The 17,652-nt window shown below is 44.9% G+C and overlaps 1 protein-coding gene across 3 annotated transcripts in view; it reads right to left on the bottom strand.

Moving 5' to 3' along the window:
- Positions 1-17,652, bottom strand: part of TOM1L2 (target of myb1 like 2 membrane trafficking protein) — a 56,587-nt gene that overhangs the window by 11,579 nt on the left and 27,356 nt on the right. For 2 of the 3 annotated variants that reach the window (XM_027743103.2, XM_027743104.2), the window contains exons 7-12: positions 17,150-17,266; positions 14,435-14,568; positions 11,873-11,921; positions 10,700-10,823; positions 9,783-9,900; positions 7,449-7,524 (exon numbers count right to left, since the gene is read on the bottom strand). In XM_027743103.2, coding sequence (XP_027598904.1) covers positions 7,449-7,524; positions 9,783-9,900; positions 10,700-10,823; positions 11,873-11,921; positions 14,435-14,568; positions 17,150-17,266 — 618 coding nt within the window. Of the gene's footprint in view, positions 1-4,252; positions 4,319-7,448; positions 7,525-9,782; positions 9,901-10,699; positions 10,824-11,872; positions 11,922-14,434; positions 14,569-17,149; positions 17,267-17,652 lie in introns of all 3 variants that reach the window. The other variant, XM_027743101.2, reaches the window with a different exon arrangement.

Raw genomic sequence — 17,652 nt, 5'->3', positions numbered from 1 at the left:
CAACAGTTTCTGGGAACAAACAGCAGTGGCAGCCACAGACTACATGGAAAAGGCTCTGGAATGGGGTACTATCTTGTTAATACTTTGATTATGCAAACATCCATGGTCTAGTGAAGCTCTCAGTCTTGGCAAGACAGTTCCCCAGATAGTCAGTTCTGGCTGCAAGAGCTGTTTTTATAAAGATATTGTGAATTTTTTTTTTAAAAGTCTATACTCAAAGTAAATGGAAATTAAGTCACAACATATTTTTGGGTGCTTTAAGTAACTGGCTTTAATTAAAAGTTGGGTTGATTGTCCAAATTCCTTTTTTATTTAGTCTTCGGAAAATCCTACAAATGGGATCATCCCAACAGTCCTGAAAGGGAAATGGAAAAGGAGGGCTGGGAGAACAAAAGCGAGTGTTCAATCCCACAAAACCCACAGGAACCTGGAATTCAAGTTCCTACTTATCTCAGTTAGATTGTGTTGATGTTCTCACTAGCAATCAAAAGCCAAAGAGTATTGCCAATATATTTCCTCACAAGTCATAAGATCCAATATTCTACCCTTAAAAAGACAGTTTAAGGTTATTATTATCACATTTTATTTCTATTAAAAATGATCCCACTGGAAAAGAAGCAGGTATGAAATGACAATTCAGGTCTCTAGGTGAGCTCATTAATGTTCTTAAAATGTTTAACAAGGTTTATGCTAATTGTTGCTAGACTACTGCCTTGTAATAGCTTAGTTAATTCCACTTCTTTCTAGATGTTTAACAAAGCTGACACCAGTACTTGGTTAGTTGCTACTCACTCCTCGTTGGTTAGGAGTAGTAAGGAAAGGTCTGTCATTCCTTAGTGGCAGCACTAAGAGCACACTAGTAGGCTACTCCAGCTTACTACTACAGCCTTACCATCTATTTAAAGCTGTTGTGATCTTGAAATAGCTGCCTGCCCTCAATATTAGAACACGCTTGACTTCACATGTAAGGATTAAATTAACAACTTGATCACTTGTAGCTGTGTTTACACGTTGCACAGACAGGGAAGGCAGAGCTCGGGTGCAGCGTGTTCCCCAACAGAGCCTGTTGTGCCCGTACAACAACCAGCCCATCTGGATCTGACAGGCGTGCCCAGACAGTGACAGACCTCACTCACGTGGGGTGTGGGATCACCCTTGTCCAGCGCTCTGAAAAACGTCACAGCTGGACAGGGAAGGAGACCCACGTGGTCTTCAGCTAAAGGGAACACACCTGCTTGCCTTCAAAAGGGAGAGGGGTCCTACCACATGGAACAAATGAGGTCTTCTCATGTCTGTTTTTTGGTGTATCCACAATTCAAGCACTTCAGTCTCCAAGATGAGGACGTATTTCTACAGTCTGTTACCCAAGTGATTTCCACATCTCAGATCCCATCTCTCTCTTGAAGGCACATAGCGGAATCCCACTTGGTTACTAATTAACAGAGGTTTCATTTTATCTTTGCTCAGAGATCTTTACTACAGAGAGCGCTCTCCTCTCTAGCCAGGCTCGCTGCTGGTGGTCAGGATACAATGCTGAGAGTAGTTCATATCACTTTCTGGGAATTTTGGTTCAGTTTCATCCCTCCCTTGCCACTGTCCCAATTAATGTCTTGACATGGTGGCTTAAGCAACACCTGCTTCTCACTTTCATAACAAATAATCCACTTGGCATGTGAATGGGGTGACAGATTATTCCAACAAGAATATATGCAATATTATTGCATATTAATGCAAATCTCAATAGCTGTCCAATCTCATGAGAAGGGAACTGGAACCACCTGCACTAACCTGTCTGTCCTAAAAGCTGCTGGTACAGACCCACGTGATACCTGCATGGCAAAACCCTGACCTCACACTGCAGACAGATCTGGCACTGGAACAGTTCATCTCCCATCCCTAAATCATGTTTGAACCAGAAACATTTTCTGGCTGATATCATTTTGCCTGTGTAAGTTTTGTAGGCAGAGCTGGAATGGATAAGGGTGTGGCTTGTGTCTGCATGGTCCTGGCATCACCTCACCAGCAGAACTGAGCTACAGGTTAAGCTGAAACAAGAACAACGCTGCCAAATTCACTGGGAGAGCAGAGCCAGAGATTGTCTCTGCAAAGGCGTGTGGTGAACTGGGATGCACAGAAATGGAGTGGGAAGGACTCAACCCTAAGCTGCAATGTATCACAGTTTGGACAGAACAACATGAGGTCATGAGGGATGTGAGAACCACTCTGGCAGGTGGAGAATTCCCTTTGAGTGGTCTCAGTGTTGTACAGGCACAGGGAACAGCAGTGTCAGCTCACCCCTCTTTCCCCCTCATTTCAGAAGTACAAAAGATTACCAGAGTGGGCACATCAAGTTCATACCTGGAATTCTAGTTATCCACTGGCATTGCGAATGCTACAGGTCATATTAATAAATACAGTTAAGAACTACAGCCAGTTAAGAGAGAAACGGAGTTAATGATTAGTTTAGTTTTATTTTAGGTATTTCTCTCTCATATTTAGCATACAAACAAGGTGACATGCTGGTTGGACAGCCAGACCCCCTTCCCTCCCCAAATCCATATGCCTCCATGAATGCTGCAGTATCCTTTTTCCAGACTGAATAACCACAAGCCAATGAAGGAATATGTTGTTTGGTTTTTTAATAAAGCAGTGGTGTGAGTGGTGTGAACAGCAGGGATGCCGATTTCATGCTTCCCTGCTCTTGTAAACAGTGGAAAGGCAAAGAAGAGGAACTAACTCAATCACTGGATTATTCATTATGGATGAACATCTAACAGTGGCACAGCACATCCCTGGCTGCAACAGAGCCACCGAACAGCGAGAGCCTCTGTGAGCCACAGTCAACACTATCACAGGCAAAGCTGATACTGCTGCTCACTTTACAGCTTTTCTCATTTTATGAGCTTTGGGTCTTGGACAGCACCAAAATGACACTCTGGCTCCCAAGGACAGGTAGCCACAGTAGGCTTATCCATGTGTGTGAGCAGGCATGGAACTGCTTTTGGGTGCTTGCAAGGGCAGGCAGATACAACACGTGTCCAATCACTGGGTGTGCACCAGCCATGCAAACTTGGGACAAATTGCCAAGCTGTCCCTGAGAAATAATCTGGATTAGCCCTAAATCCAGAAGAATAAATGCAAAGTGTTTCACAGAGTTGATACTGCACACTCTGGATTTTCTCAACATTATACTCTCTGGGCTGGTTCTCTTTGTAGCACTGGGCAGCTGAGTCTGGGACATTCAGGGATCTCTCTGGAGTGAGGCATTCCTGCTCCATGGGCCTCCTGACACCAGCCCCACACACTGCACTGCCAGCACACCACAGCCCAAAGGGAATTCTCCCTGCACCTTTCTGAACTCGTCTGCAGCCAGGACTGTCTCAGGAGGATTTTCTACAGTTAGGTCCCATTATTGGTACTAATCTCAAACACTTAAAAGTGATGGATTACATCGTCCAAAGGTATAAAACTGGTCTTAGAACTTGGCTTTAAGGCATAGCTGAGGCTATTTTTTCCCTTCCTCTGGCTTCTACACCTAAAGCAGGCTTTGAACTTCTCTCTGCAAGCATGTTGATGAAGGACAACTTCAAACAAGGTCAAAATGTGCACAGGTTCAGTGATCTTCAGAAGCCTGATTTTATCAGGGCACTGGCATCACTAGACACAGGAATTAAATCCTTAAAGCCAGAAACATTATTGTACCTTTTGGAGTCTGATTCCTAATGCCAGTGGAAGAGGTAAATCTGGGTAGGAGTTCTCCCATTCCCTTCCTTTCATAAAGAACTATCCCTACATTAATCAATTCAATTAGGTATGATCCCACAACTTCCCTATGCTTATTCCAGACCATGAAGTAAATCACTACCAGAAAAGGCTGCTTTAAAGACAAATAGCAAGTGTCCTCTTTATGAATAAGATCCATGAGACTTGTGTTTATCCCTCGAAAAGTGGATACTGCATAAATAAATCAAGACAGTAGAAGGAACCACTTGGATCCCCAGGCCTCTTCCAAAGGTGACATGGGATCCTACAAATGATTCAGTTGTTTACAGGTCTTTGTGCTGTATAAACCAGAAATTGGTGCAAATGTTTCCCTTTTCCCCAGGTAATGATGTAGGTGGGAAATGAACTCCTTGTACTGTCCGATTTCAAGCGGTTCAATAGGGCAGGACGAGAGGTGAACAGAGGGTGGTTATTCTAGGTCAGGGACTGGGGTGGGCAGTAGGAATCGCTTCACTGGTGAAGTCCTCACCATTCCTTGTGTAATTAGCCACTTGTCTATGGGCTCCATGTCTGAGTTCCCACCTTTACCTCTCCTCTGTGTTGAGAACAGAAAGGTCCATAAAGAGAGAAACCACAGCAACAACCCGTAATAAAGTAATATAACAATTTAAAACTTCACATACATGCACACGCACACACACACACACACACAAAGCCTATGGTAGCTTCTGGCAGCAGCTGTGTTCCCCTCTGCTGCCTGTCAGCTCTGTCCAGTGGGGGACAGACCTCACCCTCAAATCTGCACTTCCTGCAGACAGTTCACAGGGTCTTAGCACTTCTTTCATGCTGATATTAAAAATAAAAGTAATAATAAAACAATCACTGGCTAGAAGTGAGGCTGATGTTTGTCATCTTCTTAGAAGAAGGAAAAGTGAGGCTGTACAAGCTACTGAAATCAGTCAGAGTGCACTGGAAACTCTCGTGTCACGCTCTGTGGAGTTCCCCTTGTTTATGAAGCTGTGGGGTGCAGCACGCCCTGCTCACATCCTTGACCTCAGCAGACAGACTCTGCCCCACGCCAACAGCACAGCAGCTCTAGTGATGGTGCTGAGTGGAGGGTAAGGCAGGGCAGTTTGCTGCAGTGTCCTGGCAGCCTTTCAAACTGCCCCTCCTGAAGAGCACAGAGGTTAAAGGAGCGCTGATGCATCCAGTTCCCCTGAGCAGGCTGCAGACTGCATGGTACAGCACCACAAACACTCTAAGATGGCTTCTCGTCCTTCAGCATCTCCTCCCTGAGTCAGGGCAGGATGCAGAGTCATCTCTAGCTCTGGAGGGGCTTCCTTGGGACCGTCAGAGCACAGCGGTTCCAGCCCACCAGCCCTGCCAGAACTGGGCGAGCTCAACAGGGAGTGTTGTGGGCATCCACCCAGATACCTGCACACATGGGACACCCCTCCTGTCCCCATTACCACGGGTAATGGAGAATCAGCTGTAACCTTTTATGTCTCATTTCCTGAGGAAAAAAAATAAACAGGGGAAATCACTCCAATTTCATCTACTCTCCGTGTAACACCAGAGAATTGTTTCTTGGACACCTCTCCTCCCAGTTGTGATCACGCAACAACTCTGTGGCAACAAAAGCAATTCCCAACATGGAAAAGCAATATTAAGAAAACAGTGTATTTTTAGCTCATCTTGTTTCCAGCTGCTAAATCACATTAAAAGACAGCTAATGTCACGTGATCAGCCTCCTCTCTACAGACCGTTCCGAGAATGACTACATTAGAAATGTGGGATGTGCTGAATTCTACCACTGGACAACTGTGCTGGAACGAGACGTGTGTGAAGAATGTGTTGCAAAGCTTTTGGCTCCTCCCTAGAGCTGTTCTTAAATTAGCTCTACCCAAATTAAAACCTGTCTTTCATTTACAAAGCACTGCCAGTTTTTTGCTACACATGCTGGGGCTGGTAACTTTAGGAGAGTTTAATTTTTGTTTCCTTTAAGAAGAGACACCCACAAGCCTCACAACAGTTGAGAAAAAGTAGTGTTTACCAATTACTGAGCGAGTGCATTTCAAAACAAGCTCTTCGGATTACATGATACAGTCATCAGGACCTTTGAAAAGAGTCTGAAAGTCTCTACAACATCTCAGAGCCCCAAGTTCCACAACCCATAAAGCATTTGCCCCAAAAAACTTTGACCATCAGATGAGCTTATCCACAGCCCTTTGAACTGACAACACTTGGGGCAGAGCAGCAGCTCTGCTGGTGTGAATGACACGTTGCACTGGTGCCTCAAGCAGAACTGGCTGGGAACAAAAGTGTTAATAAATAAGGACATGACCCCGAGGCCACCAGGGGAATCCAGCCCCCTTGACCAGCAGCTAAATGCAAACCCCTTGTGTTTGGTTAGCCAGGAACAAAGAGCAGAATCTCAAATCCTTCCCCAGGTCCTGCCAGTAATAGCTCAGCCATGCTGGGGGCTTGGGATGTCTCTCTGGATCCAGGAATTCCTCTCTCACCGCTACCCTCAATGCACTTCTGCCCTTGCCTCCCTGTGCTTCCCTTTTTCCCTCAGTACTGCTGGCATGAGCTTTTGTGGGGCTGAGCTTGAAACCGGTCACGGGGCTGACCTGAGTTATAAATTACCCTTTTTTGCAGGAGAGCAGGGACAGGAAGGAGCAGGTTAGATTTGTGGGGTCGGGGGGATGCTCTGTAAGAAATCATGGCTGAGGCCCTGCTCCCACTAAAGGATGGCCCAGGCAGGCAGCTGTGATCTGACCCCAGCTGGCTCCCAACACAAATTCCCCCTGGCTCAGAGCACAAGCTGCCAGGCATGCCAGCTGCCCAGAGCACTCCCATTTCATCTCATGAAAGAACCGGGGCGGGATCAGCCAAGGCATGGGGAGGCAATTCACGCTGCACTGGCTCTCCCATGCTACGCTGGCTCTGCCGTGCTCCCTAGTGGTCAGCACAGCCCAAAATTGGACTGGGAAAGGGTCTGAACTTGCTCGGACCTCTAAAACCTTACACACAGCTGCGTACAAAAGAGCAGGACAGTTTTAGAAAGCAGGGTAGTAGAAAGGGGTTGAGGGACGATCTGAAAGCTCTTTCACTTCTGCCTTCACTGAGGGATGCAGACAAAACTGGCCAAGCTCTCTCAACCATGTTTTTAGTGCTGGCTGCTGCAGGGTGACAGCACATGGGCCTCCTCTGCCCACACAAGAGAGCAGGAGCCTGCCCTGGGCACACAGAACAGGCTGCATGGGAGGGCAGTTATGGCAAGGCATGTGAAGCATTAAAAGTCTGCATAATTTCTCTCCCTGTAACTTGCTCATGTATCCATGCACTTGGAGCAAAGTCTAGTAGATTAAGACTTTATCAACTTTCATAAGCAAAACCAAACAAAACCAATGCACACCAGTGTTCACAGGACATTCCCACTTATTCTTTCCAGCAGCGATTCCAGCCGAAGAGCTGGACCCCCTAGACAAGCTACGAGGACACAGGAGAATTTACCCACTATGATTCTGACGTCTTTTAGGCTAGAGTGCTAAGCAGCAGCTCTTTAGAGATCATTACTGAGCAAGTACTTGCTCCCAGATATCAATTTCAAAATAGCCAGCGCTAGCACGTTGCTGGAATACAGAATGAGAAGCTCGGTCAAAGCAGCTGCCTACAGCTCGGATTCCACATGGATAACAAAACACAGAGCTGTGACCTACCCCTCCCGTGTTCTGTTTCCGAACATCCAGGGCAGACGCCAGTCCTTTGACAGCCTGTGGATCCTCGTACGTCACACTGAAAGAAAGGAACAAACCACAGAACTAGAAGGAAGTCCAGCAGTCACCCATGCGGAATCATGGAATCATAGAAAGGCCTGGGTTGGAAGGGACCTTAAAGACCACCCAGTTCCGCCCTCCTGCCATGAGCAGGGACACCTTCCACTAGATCAGGTTGCTCCAAGCCCCGTCCAACCTTGCCTTGAACACATCCTGAGATCCACAAACTCTCTGGGCAACTTGTTCCAGTGCCTCAGCTTACTCACAGGGAAGAATTTCTTCCTACTATCTAATCTAACTCTACTCTCTGTCAGTGTGAAGCCATTCCCCCTTGTCCTGTCACTCCAGGCCCTTGTAAATAGTCCCTCTCCATCTTTCTTGTAGGCTCCCTTCAGGTACTGGAAAGCTGCAATTAGGTCACCCTGATGCCTTCTCTTTTCCAGGCTGAACAATTCCAATTCTCCCAGCCTTTTCTCATAGGAGAAGTGCCACTGGATACTCAGATTTACTCCCCTGGAAATCAGAAAGCACATTCTTTTTTTTTACAAGACCTAAGTGCATTGAGTGTACCCCCAAAAAGAGGAGTGTGCTCTGTACAAAGACCATCAGTTTCAGAAAGCACCTTGAAGCAAACAGAGTAGGATCAGCATTATGAAAGGAAGGCAAACAGGTTATGAGGCACTCTAAGCATGTCCAAGAGCAAGCAGGGGACTGTGAAAAGAGGTCTGATTCCAGATTACATTTAGCAAAGCTCCTGAGATGACATTTGGAAGCCTGACCTTGATGTGTGCAAGGGGGGAGGCGGAGGCAGGCTCAAAGACAGGTGGAATTATGCAACTGCAGTGAAGCAGACAAAGAAATGCACTGTTTACAGAGCTTTTAAAAGCTTCTTCAATTGCAATGCAAGAGGGACATGTAGCAGTCAGGTGACAGAGGCAACAGCATCATTTCTCAGAGCACAGTGGTGAACCACGAGCTGCAGCAGATGCCAACACATGCCCATAAATCAGTCCCTGGGAGGAGCTGCCTGAGCAGGAGGAGCCCTCTCTCCTCCAGCGTGTTGGCTTCTCCCAAGCTGTGAGCACAGCACCCAGAGTTCTCACCTACACACCACAGCAAGTCACACTCATGCCTTCACTCCTCCCTGCTGCTCTGTTTATACAGTGTACAATCCGAGGAAGATAGAGCAATCCTCCCTTGTGAAATCACGGACTGCTCCATGCTCCTTGTTCCATTAGGTACCGTGTGGGAAGACTAGTTTCGTGCTTCATTTAGCACAAGAGACAGAGGGACCTCGATTAAATCTCTCTGCAATGCATCTCCTTTCTGACTGTACATCAGGGCTCCCAGCCCAAAATCTCCAGTGGTAGCATATCCCTCTACATTAGAGCATATCTTCTCAGCACTGATACCACAGCTGAGGCAGTACCAATAGTTGCACTGATAACTGCAAATAAAAGATCCTAATAAATTTGCTGGCTCAAGTTTTCCAGAGCTGGTAAGTTTCTGATAAACTATTTAACAACATTCCTTAGCTTGAGACCAGATATCAATATTCTGACTCCTAGTACATCCTTTAAAATCTGAAATCAGAAGGAGGCAAGAAATAATATATGAAAGAAAAATACCTGAGTGTGTTTTTGATTGAATCTCCCTTGACAGGGATCAAAGGATTTCTTAATAAGTGCATATTTATTTCACATTAAAATAATTTGACCTGTTAAGTGCCCTTGAAAGTGCCACATTGGCAGCTCTAGGGATGCAAGCCCTATGCATATAAACAAATTAGGGGTAGCGTGGCAGCCAGGCAAGCTACACTGCATTGACAGCATGTGAGAGTCTGACTGGGGCCAAAGGGAGAGTTAACTGGATGGTAATTCTGTTTCCAAGCCCTTGATGACAGTAATTCAGTCACTGAAGTACATCCATGACCTTCAGGTGAAGGACCCTTTTGCTCCTGTATCTCAAGCATGGGTGGATGGGATGAGAAGCCTTTAGGAGAGGAGGCATCTGCAGAAACAAAGGCAAGTACACTTCCAAGTTTCCAGTGAGCTCATTAACTAAGTCATTACTCAGCCAGTCTGCTCTGTCCATCAGCAGGAACTTCTCCACTTGCTCATATTAATAATGACCAAAAGGATAGGGATTGTATTAAAAACACAAAGACATACAACAAAACTACTTTTTCAGACTGGACTGAAGTCAGGAAGTTCCAGATTTACGCCCTTAGAAAACAGCAATGCCATGACTCAGTGCTAGAGACAAACTCCAACTCACTTCTTTCGCTGCTCAGCCAAGGAACTGCCTCTTGTCTGTGCAAACATGTCGAAATCATCACGAGGGTTACTGTGCTGGAGAGAGCTGAGTGTGCCACTGACGCTGTTTGTGCCCAAGTCTGCAACCAGAGGCAAAAAAAAGTGAACCAGTGAAACAGCAAACCACATGCAAACACCATCATCCAGTTAACAGCTGCACCACTGAGCACAGTTCTGTCCAAAAAAAGGCTGGAGGTTGTTAATCATGTATTTCTTAAAAGTAAAATGTAGAGATTGTCTTATCTATCCTGGAAGTAGCACTCTGAAAGTGCTCCTTATTGAGAAGCCAGCATTTGGGGATTGGTGTTCACCTGCTGCCAGTCTCATCCTGAGATATTTACCAGTCACTAACATGGTCCAAAATTTTGGGCATGGACAGTAGTTTTCTCCACAATGTTTCCTCTCAGTTACTGACTGTGAAACCAAAAGTTTCAAACCAAGGGATATGGTATTGGTGCAGTGCTGAAAGAGGTGGAGAACCTTCAGTCAAATGCAGTGATCCTGTCAAGTAATCTCTGGCTTGACATAAACCTTCTAATAGTTTCATAAAACCCTTCACCCAAAGGTTGCAAATATTATTTGTAGAAGGAGAATCAAGAGCATTTACCAGACTGATTTCATATTTTAACTATATCTAAGGAGGAACAAAAGCAGTTCAAGTTTTAGCATGGACAAGAATCTTGACCCTTTCCTTCATTCTCTCCTTAGGTTAATAAATCCCTCTTTTTGTGCCAGGCTGGTTCCCAATTACAGATTGCCACAGTACAGGGGAGTAGGGAATGCCTTCCTAATGCTGTAAGCCATATTCCCAAACCTTTCAGAGGCTACATGGCAACATTAATCAGATAGTGGAGAGCACGATTTAGGTCAGGCACTCACCAAGCCCTGCAAGCTGTGAAGAAAGTGAGGACGGAGGTGCTGAGTTTCCAACCATTGGGCTCACTACAGCTGGAGAGCCAGGACCCAAATCTATTAAATTATCCTCTGTCACCTCATTCAGTACCTGTTGGGACACAAAACCCACAGAAGTTACACATGCCAGAAATTTCTAGTTGCAGTGCAGCATTAAACAGCATAAAATAACAGGCACTTCCTATAAAGATCTCTCTTCTCTTGCATGCTGCTAAATGGATGAGTTTCTTGGATACTACAGTGGTGAGTGCAGAATAAAAAGGGTCAGACACTGAAAAACCTCAGTTTGACTGCTCAGCACAGGAGGAAGCGCTACATCTCTTCAGTCAGCTAATGTGTTTAACACCAGACCAATATCAAGTCAAACTGACTTTGCTTCCATATTAGGTATAAACTGTTTTCAGAAACAAAACTTCTTTTGTTTTTGTGACTAAAGTGTCAATGCAGAGCCTGTGCTGAAGTTCGCATCACACTGCAGGAGAAGGGGTAAAGCAAAGTAAATAGAGGAAATGGTTATGAGAATGCAGAATAGAAAATGTAATAGAAGTACAATTCGTCATGAACTCAGACCTTGAACACTATAAAAAAACTACAAAAGTGTTTTCAGTGAAAGAATAATTAGAACTCTTCTGCTTGGAAGGGGGCTGCTTAAATAGGAGAGGAGAGTGGCTCCTAAAATTATGAGTGGCAGGAAGAAAATTAACCTGAACAGTGGTATTGTAAGACACAGTGAAGAAGAATTAGGTGGAGCAAACAAAAATCATTAAGTGACTTGATCAAATGTAAACAAAATATTTGTTATATATAAATGTAAAATAAATATGTAAAAATGTGTAGTGAAACTGTAAGGACACTGTGAACTCCTAAAGTCCACACAGACTCAAAAGCAATCAAAAAAAGTTAACAGAGGAACAAAATTCATCAAGGACTGTAAACACAGAGATGTTTTAGTGAAGCGACTTCCTGAGCTAAAAGTTGTCACCTGGGGTTTGTCACATCCTTATGCTCTTTTCCTGGTATCCACCATTAGCCACCACAGGTAGGGCACAGGGCTGGACAGGCAAAAGGTGTGATACTACTGGTATTACTACAGCTAGTATGGTGCAGCTGCTGACATAATAAATGGAGTGAGGTACTTACTCCGTTGCTGGCGTTTTGTGTTGAACGTCCCGATCTGTATCGTTCAAATCTGTTTGGAAAAAAAACCCAAAACCGACACGGATTATCAAAGCCACCAATAAAACAATGAAAACTATGAGTTTATGACCAAGCCATGACATGTTTGCCACTGACATTTAGTTTTCTCTGGTTCAAAGGGGAAGCCTGAAAGCTTTAACTCCAAGGCAGGACAAAGGGAGGATAGTTGAGAAGTTGCACTCTTGGCAAGTGTGGATTTTAAGTTGATTAATCTGATCTTGCAGGACAAACATGCCTGAAGAACACTGTAAGATTTGTCTTCTGGTTTTGGGGAGTTTTTAATCATTAAGTGTTTTATGATAGACTGTTGTGTTAGTTAAGGGATAGGAGGAGCTGCAGCAGGATTGATGCTCACAGCTCAAGGAGCCGAGCAGCAGCACATCTTACTCCCACTTGCCAGCTCCCTCTTGCTGCAATAATGTAAACGAGGAGCCATATGTGTGTGGCACAGCCTGACCCAGGCACATGAGGCAAGAGAGACAATGATCAGCATTGCTTAGAACTTTATGGGTCAACTCAAAAGATGCTCCGAGATTATGTTTAAATAGGTTGGTACTTTCCAAGAAGGAAAAGTAATGATGTTGGATAAAAACCTCTTCCTTCTTAGAGGAAGATGCCTGCCTAGTCAAGGTCTGGTCTCTACTCTGTGCATCAGGGGCCACAACCCTAAACCAGGTTTTCATGAAAGTCTTCAAGGTCAGGCTGAGCTCTGAGCAACCTGGGTTAGTGGAAGGTGTCCCTGCCCATGGCAGGGGGGTGGAACACTATGAGCTTTAAGGACCCTTCCAACCCAAAGCATTCTGTGATTCTATGAAGCCAAAACAGCAGGGGAACCACCTGCTCCCATGGCCTGACTGAAGCCAGTCCAGTCTCCTTCTTTACCAGGAAAAGCACCATGATTTCTTGGAGGTTTGAATTTTTCCTCATTCAAAATTAGTTTCAGATGTAACTTCTCTTTTCAGTAAAAAGCCCATAATATGCATATAATCCTCTGGGTTTTCTCCCAGATGGACAAAATAAAACAGGGAATCTCAAGCAAACTAAAATGTTTTCTTAATGTAACAGTGGAAAATGCAGACTTAAAAGGCAGCAAAACCAAATTCTGGCCCAAATTTCAATTTTAGGAAACCGTGGGTGTTTGCTATTACTGGAAATCCAACTCCCTTTGCTGGAAACCTAAGACACCTCCCACCTCATTTCTCACCAAAAGGCTTCTGTTCATTTACATCCCAAGGCTTTGCAGCGAAGGCCAGAGCTCCTGCTTGAGTCACTGACAGAGCCTGGTCGCCCTGCTAGAAATCAGCATGATGGATGTGGAGCTTTTGGAATAGCAGAGGAGGAACTGGAATTTATTGAACGCTCAGCCCACACCACAAACAGCTTGCTAACATCACTCAGCTCGCCTTCCCTGAATAATGACTACAAACACATCAGCCCCAGCCAGCAAAGTCGCAGATGGAGGAAAACAGAAAAACTATTAAGGGTGACCAGACTGAGCCTTACTGACAGTCACCCTCTCCCACTTGTGCAATCCTGCTCGTGCATGAAACACACAGCATTTCACACAAAAAGCCGGCGTTTGTTTCAAAGTTTGCCCCGATCTCCTCTGAACGACTAAATCAAAGGCGAAATCGAGGCCACCGAGTCGTGTTTCCAGCCTTTGCCGTGACAGCACAAATTCACAGATCTAGAGTCTAATTTATTTTTAAAGGCTTGAGAAACAAAGCCCTGTGCTAAGAGCAAGGAACAAAGGGTACTCTTTAGTGCCTCGCTCCCCAGGCCTGTCATTAAGGGGAAGATTAAACTTTCCCAAGACTGCTGCATCACATGTCACCTCCTGCAGCAGATGTGCCTGACAGCGCCTTTGTCTGACATGTCGAAAGTCCTGTGCCCCAAGTCCTGTCCCTGGGGATGATTCTTGCAGACTAGCTCTTCAAAACATCAGTTCTACGCAAGACAGGCTTTTATTTTTTCCCAAGATTTTAAGTGTTACTTAAAAACAAAACCCTTACATGCATTAAGCTCCCGCCCACCTCAGGCACCTCCCTTTGCACCAGCTCTGGAACTGGAGAGATCAGAGGACAGAGCCAGCTCACAGGAGCCTCCCTAAGCCAGGAAGCAGCACAGGCATTTGTGCAGAGCCCAGGCTGGCAAGGGGAACTAGAGACTGTGGCTGTGCTATTTTTGGTTCCAAGTCCCTACATCTGTACAGCCCTGCACAACGGGGACTTGCAGCTAGTTCAGAGAGTTTTGCACAAGGCTGCCCTGCATTTTATGGATGTGTCCCACAAAAATTCAATGGCAGAACCAAAAAAAAAAACCCAAATCACAGTATTAAAGGAATCAGCTGAAACAGGCATGGTACCATAAAAGACCACAAAAAGACTTTGTAAATGCTTCTCTGTGTTATGCTGGACCATTGGCCCCATCTTGCCAACTGACCTATTTTATATTTAAGTGAGAACCCAGAATGAATGTAAATAGTGGATGGGAAAGGTGCCCCACCTTTCGTATCGGAGGAAGACGTTATTTAAATCATCATTCACGTGCAGCAGCTCCTCTGTGACTTCTTCATTGGACACTCGTGAGATAAGCTCCACAATTCTCTGCTGCATGGCTCTACAGGTTCGGTTCAGTTCCTAGGAGGAATGCATTGTGCACACACACTCTGATAAGCAACAAGCAATAAGTAGATTTAGTTGAGCTTTGCTCACAGCCAAACATATCCCCCAGCTGAGAAACACTAAGACAAGTTTATCTTTGCATGATTAAATGTCACCCAAAAGCACATCTAATCAAACGCCCTTCAAGAGATGATGGCATAAAACCTTGAGAGCCTATTTACAATTCGACATCCTGATTCTTCTTTAACTCTGAGTACTTCAGAAAATAAATATCTGTGTTACAGTCATCTGTTTTAAGAATAAAACACGTTAATACAACAGCTTTCAAGGAAAATTCAGTCTTTTTGGCAATACCATCCTTAAAAACTAAATGCATGGTGGAAGAAGTGGGGAAAAAAGATTCATCAGGGCTACAAGTACTAAGTGGGTGCTAGAAAGAGAAGTGTTGAGGACAGAGAACTCACCAACTACAGAGAACATGAGAGTGAAGGCAAAACAAGAACCAGGAGCATAAAAAGTTGTGTGTTCCACACACTTGAACCACACACAGAGATGTTCCCTTCCACTGAGCAAGTGCACAGACAAGAGACTGCACAAAGGCAGTGGGGAGTTTCAGAAGAACATTTTAAAGAATACAGAGTGAGGGCATTTATTTTAGAAGTCTCTCATCAAGAAATCTAGATCTGAGTTTGCCTAGACCAAGACATCTCTTCCATCACCAATTACTTAGCAGAATTCTGTACTCCTGTAAAGGCCTCCAGAACAAAGGTCAGACTGGTCTGCTGAGGAGGACTGCAAGAAGAAACGTGACATATGGCAGGGTGCCTCTGATCAAGCCCACGGTTTTACTTCAGTGAGCACTGACATTCCAGCTAAAGCATGTCCCTCTGTCATCTTCCACCCCTCCCAGCTCCACTTCACAGCAAAAATTCAGCACTAAACAAGGACGACTTTTTGGTACACAACCTTCGGGATGAAAGCAAAAATGTGTTTGTTTTCCTTGCTTGGTATGACATCCTAAGCTCTGGATAAATTTCACCTAGTGCAATCCAGCTGCCTTAACAGCTTGAGGAATGTGTTCTCCAATGTCAGTTTTGATCCCATCACTTTCGAAGCAGATTGTGACATTTCAGAGGTTTGTTTGCTGCCTTTCCGAGAGGGCTGACAGTACCTATCTATTCTGCTCAGAGCTGGCTCTCTAGCAGGCTGTTTACATTTGATTGTTGGAGAAAATGTCAGGAATTATTTAAGGAGGAGGGCTATATAAACCTCAAAGCAGGGAGTCCTTGCATGCAGCACCCAGCTCACAGCTCTCAAAAGGCTAACCATCCTTTGTGATCAAAAACAGGTTCTCCCCAGCTCTGTGATTCAGATTTAGGCTGCATCAGTCAAAGAAGGGAACCAGTTGGGATAAAGAATCGTTGCTGTCACTCCATTTTATGATCAAATTCTTTCACCTTAAAGCTATGCTGTAAGGTTATGCTGTCAAGATGTTAGTGGTTGTTTCTGAATGTAAGCAAACTGCTCGACGCTGTTTCGGCCTGTCATGGTTTCCTGGAAGCTTCTTTTGTTTTGAGCAGTTCGACCCAAATGGGCAGTAACTGAAAGGCTCTTTATTGCAAAGCCTCTCATCAGCTGCCATGATGGCTCCGAGACAAACACACAATGCCACTGCATGGGAGAGACCAGTTTTTGGATGGATTTCAAACTCTGATGTATCACAGAGAGCAATTCCCTGCCTTCCTCCGAACGGACTGCTGCGGGAGCCCATCCTCCCTGCTGGAGGATCAAAACAGAAGGCTATTTCTGAAGCTCTGGAAAGGCAAATACCACGTTAAGGGCAGCAGCTGGAATGCCGGATCTCAGTGCTCCTCATCTGTGCTGCATGTGGGACTGCATGACCTTCCTCAGCCAAAAGGCCACCCCGTGACCACTGGCCTTGGGAAGCAGGTGTGAAGCCCAAGACATGAGCTGTGTTTATACTGTTTTCCCTCCTGAAATACTAAATGTCGCACTGGATTGAGATTTTCCAGCAAAGAAATCCCTTCTGATTACCCTCTGGACACTCTGAAACTTCACCTGAGCACCCGCCTTAAGACCCTGAGAACACAGCCTCTGGAAAGACATTTTGTTCATATATAAGATTTCAATTGGCAGAGAATCCACAGACCCTTGGCATTATTTAGTCCAGCTGGAAATATGGAGTGTTTTTTCCTGCACAGTGACTGGGAATGTTTTGACACTGTAAAAGTGATGATGGAGGATGTAAAAGAAACAGAGATGCTCAGGGCTTATAGAGCCCGTGGCAATTCTAAGCTGCTTTGTGGTAAAAGAGACCTGATATTCAACACTGGAAAAAAATTCTGGCTACATAAAGAGGAAAGAACAAGTTTCAAGGGAAGTCAGGAAATTCTTGTCACTGGAAGCTTTAACAAATGAAGAACATCACATGATGAGACTGGCCAGGGTCAAGCACAGCCCACATTCATTACGTAAACCAAGCAAACCCAGTTTGTGAAGTGAGTTACAACAAAACTCGCCCCTGGGAAACTCAAGCACAGAAAGGATCAGAATCATGTTTGGAAGCAACTGTTACCTGGAGTAACTCAAGGTCTGAGGAATCCTCCTGTCCAGGTACCATTTCTGTCAGCATTTCAGACATCACTTTTGTATTCCCACGAACAATATCCAGTTCACTGCGCAGCCGGGCAATCTGAATTTGGGTAAAAAGACAACAAAACACTGCATAATCTTTTGGTTTAAGCAGTTCATTTTCAAGAACTGACTTTGAGATATCTCTCGTTCTGTCTGACTTGATATCTGAGGCTCCAGACATTCTAGCGGGAAAAAACAAAAAGTAAAGATAAAAAGTTTACCCAGGAGAGAATTTTAGAAAAGGAACAGAAAAAGAAGAGAACTATCATCACTAGCCCAGATGTGCTGTGCCTGTATGGAAGGGAAGCAAATTAAAACAGCATCTAAAACCAGACCTTGGCTGTGGTACACCTTGCGTGCCTCACTCCAGTGTGGGGAAAGCTGTACACATTTTAAGTAGGATCTTTGGTTCTAAAGTTATTATTTTTTACAGGGAGAAAAGAA

The sequence above is a fragment of the Pipra filicauda genome, unplaced genomic scaffold, assembly GCF_003945595.2.
Source record: "Pipra filicauda isolate LSUMZ 115617 unplaced genomic scaffold, ASM394559v2 scaffold226_size1812527_pilon, whole genome shotgun sequence".
Taxonomy (NCBI): Eukaryota; Metazoa; Chordata; class Aves; order Passeriformes; family Pipridae; genus Pipra; species Pipra filicauda.
The sequence above is the reverse complement of the archived record's forward strand: the minus strand, read 5'-3'. Positions and strand labels throughout refer to the sequence as shown.